Source organism: Platichthys flesus, chromosome 13 (assembly GCF_949316205.1).
Source record: "Platichthys flesus chromosome 13, fPlaFle2.1, whole genome shotgun sequence".
Lineage (NCBI taxonomy): Eukaryota > Metazoa > Chordata > Actinopteri > Pleuronectiformes > Pleuronectidae > Platichthys > Platichthys flesus.
This window is the reverse complement of record NC_084957.1, coordinates 9,281,676-9,295,512: the sequence shown is the minus strand read 5'-3', so window position 1 is coordinate 9,295,512 and position 13,837 is coordinate 9,281,676. Positions and strand designations below refer to the sequence as shown.

General features: G+C 41.8%; 1 protein-coding gene across 1 annotated transcript; it reads right to left on the bottom strand.

Annotated features, from left to right (window-relative positions):
• Nucleotides 1-1,029: 1,029 nt before the first annotated feature.
• Nucleotides 1,030-11,734, bottom strand: marchf4b (membrane associated ring-CH-type finger 4b). The gene is made up of 5 exons (XM_062401897.1): nucleotides 11,507-11,734; nucleotides 10,414-11,138; nucleotides 4,377-4,532; nucleotides 3,354-3,546; nucleotides 1,030-1,611 (listed from the first exon to the last, which is right to left on the bottom strand). The coding sequence occupies exons 2-5, from the start codon at nucleotides 10,843-10,845 to the stop codon at nucleotides 1,190-1,192; spliced, it is 1,203 nt and encodes a 400-aa protein (XP_062257881.1). The 5' UTR covers nucleotides 10,846-11,138; nucleotides 11,507-11,734; the 3' UTR covers nucleotides 1,030-1,189.
• Nucleotides 11,735-13,837: the final 2,103 nt, after the last annotated feature.

Here is a 13,837-nt window from a genome sequence, read left to right as displayed (position 1 = left end):
TGGACCCGCGAGTGACAGAGGCAGAAGCAATTATAGCAAAGTGGCTGATTAGTTCCCTTGTTATCGTTTCTCCGTTGTTCAGATGCAGAAATACTGGCGGAGGCGTCATGTGGAGACGAGTTGTTCCGAAAAAGACCGAATGTGCTCGATTAATTGCTCAAAACTCCAAATAGATCATATATGGGGCGGTGTGGCCTAGCGGTTAGAGTGGTGGCTCTCCAACAAGAAGGTTGCCGGTTCAAACCCCACTCTGTTCTATCTGCATGCGGAAGTGTCCTTGGCAAGATACTGAACCCCTAAATGGCCCCTCATAAATGTTGAGTGTACTAATTGTAAGTCGCTTTGGACAAAATCTTGCACCAGTATTTCTTGCCTGGTATTAGAGTTTCAACTAAACGGCTGATCGGCGACTGGAACCTCAGACCACTACTATCCCTTGTGTGTCACTTTACATGCAACATTAAGCTGATGATATGGTTAAAAGCTTTGTGCATTTCTACATTTTCACACAGAAAAGTCTTTTTCTTGATTAGTTAACAATGATTTCTTTGAGAATTGGAAAACGAGCAGTTCAAGGACCCAGAAAGTCGTTAAAATAAACATCAAGGTGAATGGATTTAAAGTTCTGATCCCTGCATCGCTGCATTTGCTGTTTTAGAAAAAAATATATCTTGTGAAATAAAAGTTGGAGGATTGTGTCAGTTCGGTATGTTTAGTTTTTCATTCTTGACAGCAGATGTCCATGTAAAACTTTAAAAACTTTTTTAGGAAGAAGAATAAAAAGAATCCTTCCACCTAAATTTTTGGTGAAGTCCAAACCAAGCCAAATGTAACTTTTGGAAGAGGTAATGATGCAATAAGAAGGTTTTGATCATCACAAAATAGACCTTTCAATGTATAATCTGTTCACTAGGTTGTTTCCAAAGATCAAGATCAGTCTATGGGTATATCATATTCATACACGTGTCATAGAAATTGGACTTAAAATAACCATTTTCCAACCAATCCTGAAAATCAATCAACTTTGACTTTTATTCAATCCACGTACGGACGTCAGAGATGCATTTGAAAACAAACAAGAACATGGTATTATTCCAGTGCAGTTAAGATTAGATGTTTGTTTTTTTTCAACTGTCAGCTGGTTCATAAATCTTTCTCCTCCACGTGAGATAAGGCCTGAACTTACTCCTCAGACGGTGGTGACTCGCATGACCAGCTCTCGTGTGCTATTGCTGGGTTCGCCACGGGCCTCCGGCTGCCTCAGGTGGCTGAGGAGGTGGAGGATGTTGTAGGGACAGTGTTGGTCTGGCACAGCGCTGCCACTGGTGGGGTCCACGTGTGCTCCCAGTCCTCCCGCGGCCGTCACCACGGCTGAAGAGGTGGACCCGGCGGCCGTGGAGGCGACCACCATGAGCGAGGAGTTGGAAGTGGACGCCCCGAGCCCAGTCTGAAAGCCCTGACTGGGCTGGGACACAGTCCTGTTTAGGGTCGTGTTTTTCAGGTCCCCGCAGTCCATAGACTTATCGTAGTTCAGGACTTTCCACTGCTGGTTCACAGCCTGCCAGCGGTGGAAGATACGAAACACAGAGGGTCCCTCGTGGACTATTAGTGCTGTGGAGCAGAGCATCAAATGGACAATGTCACTGTCTGGCAGCCGTCTTAATGACACCACAAAGCAAACTATACCTGCGCCTGGAAGATTCACTGCACTAAAGCCTGCAGAAAGTATTAGCCGAGGTAGAGGCAGAACAAAACAACTCAGCTTTAAAGTGTTGCACCATAACCCCGAGATAAGATCTTCACTTCTTACAAAACCTGTAGACCCGGCACAAATTATGACACTGATACTCTCCACTTCTGGATTTAGGTTAGAAAGAGTGATGCATCTGTTCTCTGGGGGCTGTTCGATAACATCTTATCACGGTTCAAAATTACTTATTGATTTGTTCATTGAACGGAGCATATGGAAAATTGAAATCAATCTGTAACAGTAAATGCTTGGAACCTGCGATTTCACTGCTTTCTTTCATGTTACAGTTATGTAGAGGGAAATACAGAATTTAGAGTTTGTATTTTAATATATAGTCAGTTATTACACATTCTTAAGCATATACACATTTAACAATTTATCTGTCAAAAATTCTTAATAATTACATTATTAAACAGATAAAATTATATAAATAATATCTGCATAAGAGAAATTATGGTTTTAAAATCATTGTACATGGACAAATGTTTATTTGATCTGCTTACAACTACTTTATAATTAATTTATTATATGTTTACAAATAAATATAATGTTTAAATGCCAAATACTAGGAGTGGTGTCAATATATTTTTCCCACTGTGTAAAGAGGTAGTATTCATTTTACAGCCAACAAATGATAAATAATAATGTAATTAATTTGAGTTATAGCTTAATTCCTCCCCTGACATAAGAGTTTACATATTGCAACAACTACAGTGACATCAGTCTGCCACATATGGACATGGACTACATCATATCCTGCAGAGTTTATTGATAAAATCGCACTTCTTCTCCTCCGTTTTTCTTCTACTCTCAACTTTGTGGATAAGTGAACGTCAGGGCTTAAAATCTGCCTGGTGACAAGTTAATCTCTGTATAGTGCAGAGTGCAATGTCTCCACACTCAACCCTTCGTCATCAAACCGGAGAGGATCAATCTCCTCTTCCTCTCATCCTGCTCTCTGCTGCAGAGGCAGTTAAAACATTTTGATGCGACATGCCATCACACAGTCGTCCAAATCACGAGGAGGCCCTCGGGCTCCAGAGGACGACGAGTGGATGCTACAAGTTTCAATTTGGATACACCAGCAAATTCAGAGGATAATTGAAAATGTTTCAATGCATCTTTTACTATTTTATGACACGTTCGTCGTCAGTGTTTGCATCAGAGTTTGACACAAACAACTTTTATTATAAAGTGAAATGTATTTTAACGCGGACAGTAAAAAACACTTCAGTTGCTGCAAAAACAGATTTTAACATTTTGCATTTGAGTTTAATTATAAAAGAAAGTTTCTTTATTAACTTAAATATAGTAAATGTTTTGTTATTATATCAAGACTAATCAAATAATCATCCAGGCAATATTAATAATGAACCAAATCGCTCAATATTGATTTTTGGTTGTTGGCTATGTGTTATAAATGAATTATTAAATGCCAATAGAGTGCAAACGGTTTATGGCATCCTCAGTAATTTGTGCACAGCCGGCGGGTTGAAATATTGACTTTACCTAGGTTTGCTTTGTGAAATCGCTTGAATAATGTGAGCGAACTGGACACACTTAACATTCCTGTGATAAACCAGTGTTGAATGTAGCACCTCACCGATGCACACGACATCCATGAAGCCGTACATGCCGTAGCAGATCTGAAAGAGCAGGTCCTGCCGCTGCCAGCGGGCCGACGGGCTGAAAGACGACCACACCAGCCAGGAGATACTGGCCATCAGGAACAGGGAGCCCAAGATGGCTGCTGCTATCTGCACTTTCTCAATCACCGTCAGGGAGATGGCCTGCCACTGCAACAAGACAAAGACCACAGTGATGCTTAGCTGACTCTTGTATCACTTTTAACACATTATAATTCTGTAATAGAGATCGGAGGTAAAAACAATATTTGAATTCCTCAGGAGCAAAACTTGAGCCGCAGTAAAGATGGTGTAATTTCAGAAAAAGTTTTTTTTATAGTTTCATTGCAACCTAATATATGTTTGTTAACTAAAAGCATATCCACATGAGTCCCACATGAGTTGGGGCTAAGAGCCGTCGCCCCCTTTCTCCATAGAAACTGAAAACACACATTTCAGTTCTCAACCTTTTTAATGTCACAGTTAACTTCCACTGTCTTCTGGTTTCAAGCACAGACTGTAAACATGGATGATGTATCTCCACTTCCTCCCACTATGCAGAAATGAAGCCACATATCTTTAAAATGAAAGCAGCCATCTTGTGGAGCCAGAGATTCGGGGATGGTGCAGCAGTGGCAAGTTTCAAATGACCAATCCAAAGCTAGTCTCAACTGTCAATCATGATGTTTCATGAGCATTTTAACAAACACAGTGTGATAAGAACTACATACGATTTTTTTTTTTTTTGACTTGTTTGGTCCATGTTCCATCAACTTACATGGAGGAGGTATTTTTTAATCTAAACTGCAGTCTGCCAGCAGGTGGCGATCAAGAGGCTTTGGCTTCTTTTTTGGGAGCTGACCTGTAACCCATCATTTTTTACAGTCTAGGATTTCAGTTATAATTCAACATTTTCACACACTGTGATGCAACCTTGAAAGTTTTTCTTTTCACTCTTTTCCATTCACATTCCCTCAGAGCTTTTCTTTTCGTTGTCTCACCTGCAGTGGATTCTTGGTGCTGATGGCGATGACCTGATATTTGTAGTAGCAGAGCTCACAGGCCCAGGACCCTCTCTCACTGATCCACTTGATGAGGCAGGGCTGGTGGGTGCAGCGTACTGACCCACAGCACCGACATGGGCTCAGGAGCTCCCCCTGCAGGAGAGACCAAGAGCCAGTGAGTCCTAGTGAGTCCTAGAGAAGCGTTTGAAACCATTTAATTCATTTTTTTTTCACTGTCAGGAGATATCTTGAACAACAATCTGTGCTATTGGTGGTGAATCAGGAATGTACCTAACAAGCTGAGCTGAGCCGTGATGTAAAGAAAAATTCAGCAGTACAGATATTTAAATGAAAGAAACAGAGAAAATACTGTATTGTTCAATGTCATAACACTGGAGCCTATAAGAGCCTATCAGTCTGAGAAATATCTCAGACTGATAATCATTAGTTTTCTTATTTAATTTACCTGCACAAATATGTGCAATACTGCAGGTTACACTATACAAATTGCAGTTCTTGCAGTTGTTTGTGCTGGAGTAAGCTTTTCTCCCTGTCTTTCCTTTCCTCTCCATCTCCCCCTGTTCTAAAGAGAAAATGTAAAACTCTGCCTCTGCCTAGATGTCCTATATTTCCTCGTCTGTTTATTTTATAATGCTACTTACTGTCAGTGAGTCGTGGTGTTAGGATGACTGAGAGCATTTCGAATGCCCTCAGTGCCCCCCACTGCAGAAAAGCTTGGAATGCTTGATTTCACAGAAAAACAAAACCTTCACCTCTGCACCTCAAAGCTGTTGGAGTAAAGGTCCGTTTTTGAAAAGAATTTGAGCAAAGCAATATCATCAACTTGCTGTTGAATGGATTCTGGTCAGCAACAGTGTTAGACTTGTGAACCCTTGTGAATATTTATCAGTTTTTAATTTATCAATGCTGTCATGTAAAAGTGCTGAGGTGTAGCAGCCTTATTTTTAACCTGACCAGGGTTTTCAACTTACACAATGATGTTTGACAGAGGTCCAGAGGTTTTTTTTTACAGCCTAAAAGATTGTGGGGCTCCATTTTAAGGATCTACGTGCATGGTGTAAAGTGCATTTAGGGGCCAAATCCATCTTTATCAGTTTAACTGCAGAAATTTATTTGAAATCTTTATAAGCATGGGTGTGTACTGGGTGTAACATGCAATAAACCAATCTCCCATTCCCTTTAAAAGCCCCATGCTCTTGCACCTTGGCAGATTGCTGTTAGAAGGGCAGATGTGCCAGGTAGTGAGAGAACGCTTCTCTGCAGAGGGAGCGCTTTCACTTCACCCACGACCAAAACAGCTGTGTGTGTAACCAGCAGATGTCGGCACCTGCCCATAATGCTGCCTTAAAATAACAGTGAAAATCTGCAGCACTGACTTCAGACCAGGTACTTATTGGTCAAAAGAAATACCACTTTCCCTCGAGATAGAACTGTGCCTGATCGCACTGCATTTTAAGGACAACCGCTAAAATGGACACCAGTTTACACAACATGGGCGCTGGACCAGAAGATGACAAATGTGTCGATCTGAAACTAACAGGGGTCCAAAGAAAAAACACATCAGCTACAGAGACAACCTGAAATTCAGAAAATGACTCATCATAAGACCAATTTGTATTCAGGCATATTCTTTACCCATCATTATTGTCAAGCTGCATTCAGTCTGAGGAGCCCATGGGGGGACTATAATCTCTCACCGTGGACTCCAAGCTTATTAAAATACATCAGTGGTTTTGTCATAATGAATATAAAAAATGGCTCATAATCTACAGGCTTAGTTGCCACCATAGGTCCTGACCTTCAGTTTAAGAACCTTGGATCCATAAAATATCAAATTCAAAACAGGACAAAACTTGTTCAGATGGTTTAATCTTAATGGGCCTGAACAAAAAACATGTTGTGAATGGAAAAATAAATTAGCCATCTGCTGCAAGAAATCCCTCCGCCTCAAGCTGTGGCGTTCAACCCAGAGTATTGTTAATTTAGTATTCAGCATTCACTATTGCTCGATACCAAGAACATGGCACAGAGATTGTGGGAAAAACATTGCGTGAGATTCCAAATTATTATTTTTTCGTGGCGTCATTGTGCCGACAGACGGAGCAGTACCCGGGCCGAGGAGAAGGGAGGGAAACGAGGGGAGATAGAGGGAGGAGAAAAGGCCCCTCTACAGATGGCCAGGGTGGGAGTGTATTGGCAGGAGCACCAGAACACTTCTGCCGTGTCCAGTGGGACTCAGACTGCTCACTGTGACCGGCCCGATCAGAGCCAAGAGCTGACACCCAGATCACTCCAGTACAACTGAGGCTGGAGAGGGAGCAGGAAAAGCCGATTACAAACGTGGCATTGCAGCAAGTGGCAAACAAATGTCCTTTTTGTTGATCAAACAGTTATGATTATTGGAAAAAAACAACACATGTATTGAAAAGATGAGAAATCTGATCGCTTTGGTTGTGCAATTATCCTAAAAACACCCCAGTGCACCCAATAAAATCGGATCCACTTTCAATGCATATAATGACACAAGGCTAAATTAGAAATGGCCATTCACCATTCTTACGGGTCTGGAATCGATGCAAGTGAACTCCATTAACTCCAGGCGAAGGGAAATCGTGTTATAATAATCTCACTCCCACAGAAACTGAATGAAAGCGATTTTAACGACAGCCAATGACATTCAGGCCACGAGCGTTTCTTTAATAAGACGCTGTGCATTTTAACTATATTCAACAAGTTAGAGGGAAAGGAGTCTCATCACTGGGAAATGAAACTGAGGGTCATATAATTTCAAATGTGTTTACCTATAATGACTGCACATAAAACATATGCTGGGGCACCTTCCTTATTGCTTATTTTACGGGAACCATTAGGGAAACAGCGACAGTTAATGGACCTTATAAAGAAACTGAATAAACCAGGTCTTCTAATTTGAATTTAGGGAACCCAAAGCTCCTGTCTATAGACTTCAGCATAACCAAAACAATTTTGTGTGTTTATATCTCATTCCTGATAACTGGCAGAGGAGCCATCCTACATATGATGTATAGTGCGTCGCCACTGTGGGGACATATAGAAAAAAAAACTATGCTAACTTGACCCTGGAGGCTTCTCATTGTGCTGCAGACAAACACGCTGTGCCAGTGCATTATACGTGTTATGATGTAGAAGGGGAAGCTGACTTTATTTTCACAGTAGCAGGGACTCCCATATTCTCGTCATGCAGCTGAAGTGAAGACAGTGCAGTTGCAGTATTAGCCCCAAAGGCCACTTCGATGTAATAGCGCATGACACTTCAGAGAGAGAGCCCTCACACGCAAACCTATTCCACCATTTTTCTTCATATAATGCTTTTTAAATGTCCCTTTAATAAGTCTGTGCACTGTGACTATTTTATGTAGGGATCTCTATAATATGAAAATACAACAATGCAGAGAAGATGCTTATTCATCAGGTACCAAGGTCGAGATTGGTCTGAAAGCACAGGCTCAAATAAAGCCAATGCTCCCTGTGAGCGAGACACAGTCCTCTGTAAAGCCTGTCGCTGACCTTTAGCTAAACTGAACTGAGAATTCAATCGAAATATGTTTCAATATAGCTGTAAATTCAGAAAATAAAAACCTGATGAATAGAGGTTTTTATGTTACTGACGTACATTTATGATCTTCTGTCTGATATTGACTCAGCATCTCATTTTTTTCTTTTTACTTCACCTTATGTATATAAGCCTGGGGAAGTGGTCTGGATGTAAGGGTTGGTAAAGGCAATGTCTCGATCCATCTATTTCAACTGAATAGAATAGAATAGAAAATGTTTACACTGTTTATTGAGAGACTTACTTAATTCTTATCCTTTCCAGACTGACCAGTGAGAAATCTATTTTTTTGTGATTCTACTGTAAGAGATTGAGAGAAGAATCAGTTCTTGATTTGTGCAATTAAAGTATTATTCAAAGTTACCATGTAATTATGGAATTGCAAGGAAAGGATAATAAAATATTCCCTCAAAAAGACTGTTACATTGGAATATATCCAGTTGATTTGATTTAATCAAATAATGAGAAGAGGAATGGGATAGAAAGAGACACAGAGGCCAATAAGTCATTAAATATTCATTTAAAGATACAAAATATCGTATCGAGGATGGATAAAGATGTGAACTTGAAAAAGAACCATGTCATATTAAATCACAGTAAAATCCATTTTCCAATTGTTGACTCTGTCAGGCCCGTTTTTTTGTGACATACTTAAAGAAAAGCTGTCTCTCGACTCGAGTATCTGAGCCTTGAGGCTGGAAGTGTTTTGAAGGTGGATTGTCAGATCAGATATTGGCTACCTTAGTCCATGTGACATCCCAACGGCTAAGGGGGAATAGAGGACAACTAATGTCACCCACTGCCTGTATCACACTGTGACACACCGACAGTCCACTCATTCCTCTTTTCAAATGGACCCTCATTCTCCTTGTAACCATTTACACCTCAGCAGATCCATATCTGGACTTCGCCCAAACCAACAGAAGAGGCGACTGGGAAAAAGGAAGGCCCGGTGATAGATAAGAAGTCGCATAATGATAGAATGGCATAAAATAAATAGGTTATTGACCGGCTGCAGTGTCTTGAGCAAGCATTGACAACATGAGCTGGAGGAGACCATGGGAAATACGTTAAAAAAAAATCTAAAATCAGTAGTTTTGTATGCACTGCTGAATGTGCTGTCTATCTGTTGACTTTTTCAATAAAAAAAAGAAAAGCAAGGATGAGGCCTTGTCTTCTAATCTCATGGGTAGACCCATGTCAGAAATAATTACAAGGGCTCAGAGGTGGATGATGCACAGAATCACTGTGGAGTAATTAGTTGATGAAACACAGGGAGATTAATGCAATGACCATGAAATCATAAACTAAACCTGCTGCTCAGGTAAAGGAGAGTCCAGAGTGAGAACAGACCGCTGGAAACAAAGTTCTGTTCTACACCTCAGTTAACTTGCTTCACATTCTTTAATAACCTCCCGTCCTCCATTACATTTGGTGAGGTGTGACATATTTGTCAATGTGGTCTCAAAGGCTCTGTCAAGCAGTGTAACTAATGTCAGCAAATTGTTAAGCGCCTGCTTCTCTGTTATAATTTAATATTACTTATTGTGTCATCTTCTCTCACAGTTTCCCTCGGCTGATTGATGCACTGTGACATTATCATCAATATGGCCAAAAGGGTGAAGGTACACAGGGAGATTAACTACATGGCTCTTCCCTTCTGTTCCGTGCACATCATTTATTTTTTGCTGTTTCCAGGTGGTGCATGTGAGCGGCAACGTGAAACATATTGGTTTTTTTTAAAGCTTGCAATGATTCAATAATGATTCCCAGTGTTTGGCTATAATGAGTTGTTATTTCTTCGCTGTGTATCCTCAAAACTTGTCACATGGAAACGAGGTCTTCCATGATCCTCCCACTGCTATAGCTATGGCTGTCTGTACAGGGCATGAAAGGGGAGGAGAGCAGGATGCAGTGGGATCCCTGCTCAGAGGGTTTTCCAGCTGTGTGGCTGCATTAACAAGACACAGGGAGTGGATGCTCTCACTGGAAACAAGGTAAATCCTCATAACAGGAAGCCTGCAAAGAACAGATGCTAAACCAGGAAGGATCTTCAGTAGACTAGTTGAACAAGTGTGCAAAGGCAACTGGACTTGCTTGTGTTTCTTGAACCCGTTTCACCTCTCATCCAAACGGCTTCTTCTGATCTGGAACACTGGAAAGTCCAGTTGCCTGCAGAGCCTTGTGCAACTCGTGACCAATTTGACTGAGAATCCTCACAGGAAGGATGATTCTTGATCTGAATGCGCAACATATCCTTCACCTGGGTCTTATAACCTATGAGTTCGTCGGTGCAAATAGTTGAAATAGTATATTTAGATAAGGCTATATCAATAGTTATTTTACTTTAAGAGGAAGTCCATAGGAGGACATGAAAACAACAGCTTTTTTTAACAGAAGGAACATTCTTCTTTGACTTACATGTTCTGGTCCCTGGAAGCAGATCCTGCACAAAGGCGTCCTGAAGCCACTCTCCGTGTAGCTGGTGAGGGAGAACCTCTCCTCCAGCTTGCCTTTCGAGCAGTCGTCGGAAGAGCTGCTGCAGCCGCGCAGAGCCGCCGACAGCTCCGCGGCATCCACCCAGCCAGCTCGATCTCCGCCCGGTGGCCCGGCGGCCCCCGGCGCAGCACTGGGCAAATCAGTCCGGTCCCCTGCTTGCTGGTGGCTCCCTGTCAGCGTGTTGTTGTTGTCGGGGACGGCAACGCCTGTCTCGTGGCTTTCCGTGGTTTGGCCGCTCATCGGGGTCAGGGGAGGGAGCGGTGTCGGCGGCGCCGGTGGCCCGAGCAGGAGCACCCTCAGGTCCCCGAGCAGGACGCAGCAGCGGCTCTTCAGCATGCCCTGGCTGCGCAGCATCAGGCTGGCTCCCTGGCCACAATCTCACGGCACCGCGCAAAGGTGCTGGAAGAAAACCCCGAGCACCGTATGTGTCCCCGTCATGAGCAAACACTTCTTCATATGTTGTGAGATGGGATGGTGGGGGCAGGAGGGGAAGTCTTTTCCAGCGTCAGTTGGGGTTTTAAATAATCAACCTTTTAAGTTTTCTTATCTTCTGACTATTATTGTCTTCCCACGAGGATGTAAATCCAAAGGGCAAATAAATCCCATGGATGCAAACAAGTGTCTGAAGCCATTAAGTTGAATAGACGCTACAAGAGGAAAGTGGAAATGTTAGATTGATAGGAATATGCATTCAAGTAATAAGGCTACGGCCCGTCCACTCAATGTCCACTGACATGTCATGGCCTTAATGGTGATGCTGCTCTGTGCAACATAAACTATCAAGACAAGCTGCTCCCTCCACATTCACTCAGACAACCAAGAATCACATTTGCCGAGAGCGGTACAGTCGATTTCAAATAGACTACAGAACAAAATGTCAGCGACCCGCTCCTAAAATCCAAATTCAGCGCATTTTGAAAAGCACCAGAGCTCCGATTACACTCGGCGTCTTGTGAGGAATTCACAGTAAATCAAATCAATCAATGGCCATGTTAGGAGGCGAGATCTGTCTTACCTGGCGAGCTCCACCGTTTCTACACGACTCACTGTTTTCTCCCCCTCCTTTTCTTTTCACGGGTATCCAGTCAGACTGCAGGTCGCTGGCAAGTCTGTGTGAAGCTTACATCCCCTCAATTGTGGAATCGCCCATGTGCCAGGTACGAGCCGATGGGGTTTTTACATCTCTCGGTTAAAATCCCCCAACGCGATTGTCGGACTGTCCTGCTCCGGGTGAAAGCCTCCGTAGCCCCGCATGCTCCTGCGATCATTGGCTGCCGGCTCGCTGCTGCAGCTTCAGCACCATGATTCCTGGGACAGCTCCCAGACGCCACACGTCACCAGCGCACGGTGATGCAAGCAGCCAGCTCATTACCAAAACTGTGCACTGACACACACATACACACACGCACGGGGTTTAATTACTTGTTGCAAGTCACACACCTATTATTATAGTTGATTATTGTTGTGTTAAAAAATTCATGTTTTTCTGCAATCCAAAGGAGAAGTTTGCTATTTTCCATCATGCAGGCTGCAGATTAATTTAGCAGCTGCCATCAATTATTAATAATTAAACAATTAAATTATCAGGGAACTCCAAGATAACACATATTATTCATAACAGCTCAGTCAAATTGTGCCATTATTTGGCCAAACATAACTCACAGCTTGAAAGTGGCTGAAACCTAAAAAATGTCTCATACTCTTCGAGCACCACATTTATGTCAGTGTAAAAAATAAATAAAAACAGTGTTCAAACCCAGTGATGGAATAAGTACAGGCCTCCTCGACTGCAGCAAACGCAAAGCAGGTCTTCTACTAACAGTTTTACTTCCACTCTTGACTGATCTGTTATCAGTTTCCAGTGTGATGGATTTTGTCTATAAATTCCAGAGCCTGGCTTTCACAACTTCCCAAAACCCAGGTTGGCTTATTCAAATTGTTTGTTTTAAGGCTCAGTTTTCCACTTTTTCCATTTCCACCACTGATAAAAGAAAATACTGGTTGTAAGGACACTTCAACATAGCAAAGGGTGAAAATATGAACAATTTGTTAAAGCTGGCCAGAAAAGAACAGACTTTTCAAAATCAGTTTACCGGTTAATTCAGGCAGCTCTTAGCAGCTTTATGAACAAAATGTCAATAAACGCACTAGTGGCTGGACTGTATCACTGAGCAGAAACATGTTCCTTTTTTGGTCAGATTGTATATAAGACGGTGGGCAGGCTACAGGGCCCATATGGGCTGTGCATTTAATGGATCGCTAGCAGCGAACTGACAGATTCAACTTGTAGCTCTCACTCCTGCTGGTTTTCTATTCTGCCAGATAATTGCAAGTGATTGCCTACACGGTCCCAGTAGTAAAGTGGTGCCTGATTAAATAGCTATTGAAAAAAATGTATAGCTGCAATTTGCAGGGTGAAACCTTTTTGTTCAACAGGAGAAAAGCAGCTATAGGTGCCTGGTGTTGGGGCCACGAGCAGCAAATGAGTGCAGTCATTTTATCAAACTCTTTTTAAAGAAGTAGTGAGACCAGGCCCATACACACATAGAACTACGGCAGTAACAAATGATACAATGCTGAGTGTGACGCTGTTGGATGAGGCATTCGAGAAAGCTGGATTAACACAGGCCAAGTAATCAGCCCCTTCAGGCAGGCACATTTTAAACAGGCAGCACCGAATATCACAGAAGGAGACAAATTATAATAAGCCTGGCACAGACTAAATAGAGTTTATCCTTTCAGGGTTTGAAGCCTAATAATCAAAGCAAGAAAGCTCCTGATTTTGGGCTACATAAATACATCAAATACAAACTAGAACACTTAAGAGTTGAAAGAAGTATTCATAACCATTACCTAAGTTAAATATCAATACCAGAAGGTAAGAATACTCCATTGCAAGTAAAAGTCATTGAATCTAAAACCTAAATGTACTCATAGTATCAAGTCCTTCCTTTCTTTGCATTAAAATTATGCGTATATATCTTAATGTTAGTCTGATAATACTGATGCTCTATAGCAGCAATTGATTGGCTGATATGAAGCTAATTTAGTAGTAACCATACACCTTATTCCATTAAATTATCAATATGTTAAATTAGTAGGTCATTTGCAAGGTAACTATTAACTGGTTGTGAATGTAAAGATGTGCAAAAACAACGTGTTTGTTTATTTTGTTTACTAAAAAGAGAGACAACACAGCCCCGGCAGTAATAACTGTTTTTGTTCTTCTTTTTATTTCATGAAATAAAAAGTCACATTGCATTAACATTTGGTGACAGGTTAATGTTTTTATATCTTTGTGTTGCAGCTTTGGTTTCCTACAATTCCAATTTAACAAATGACCCAC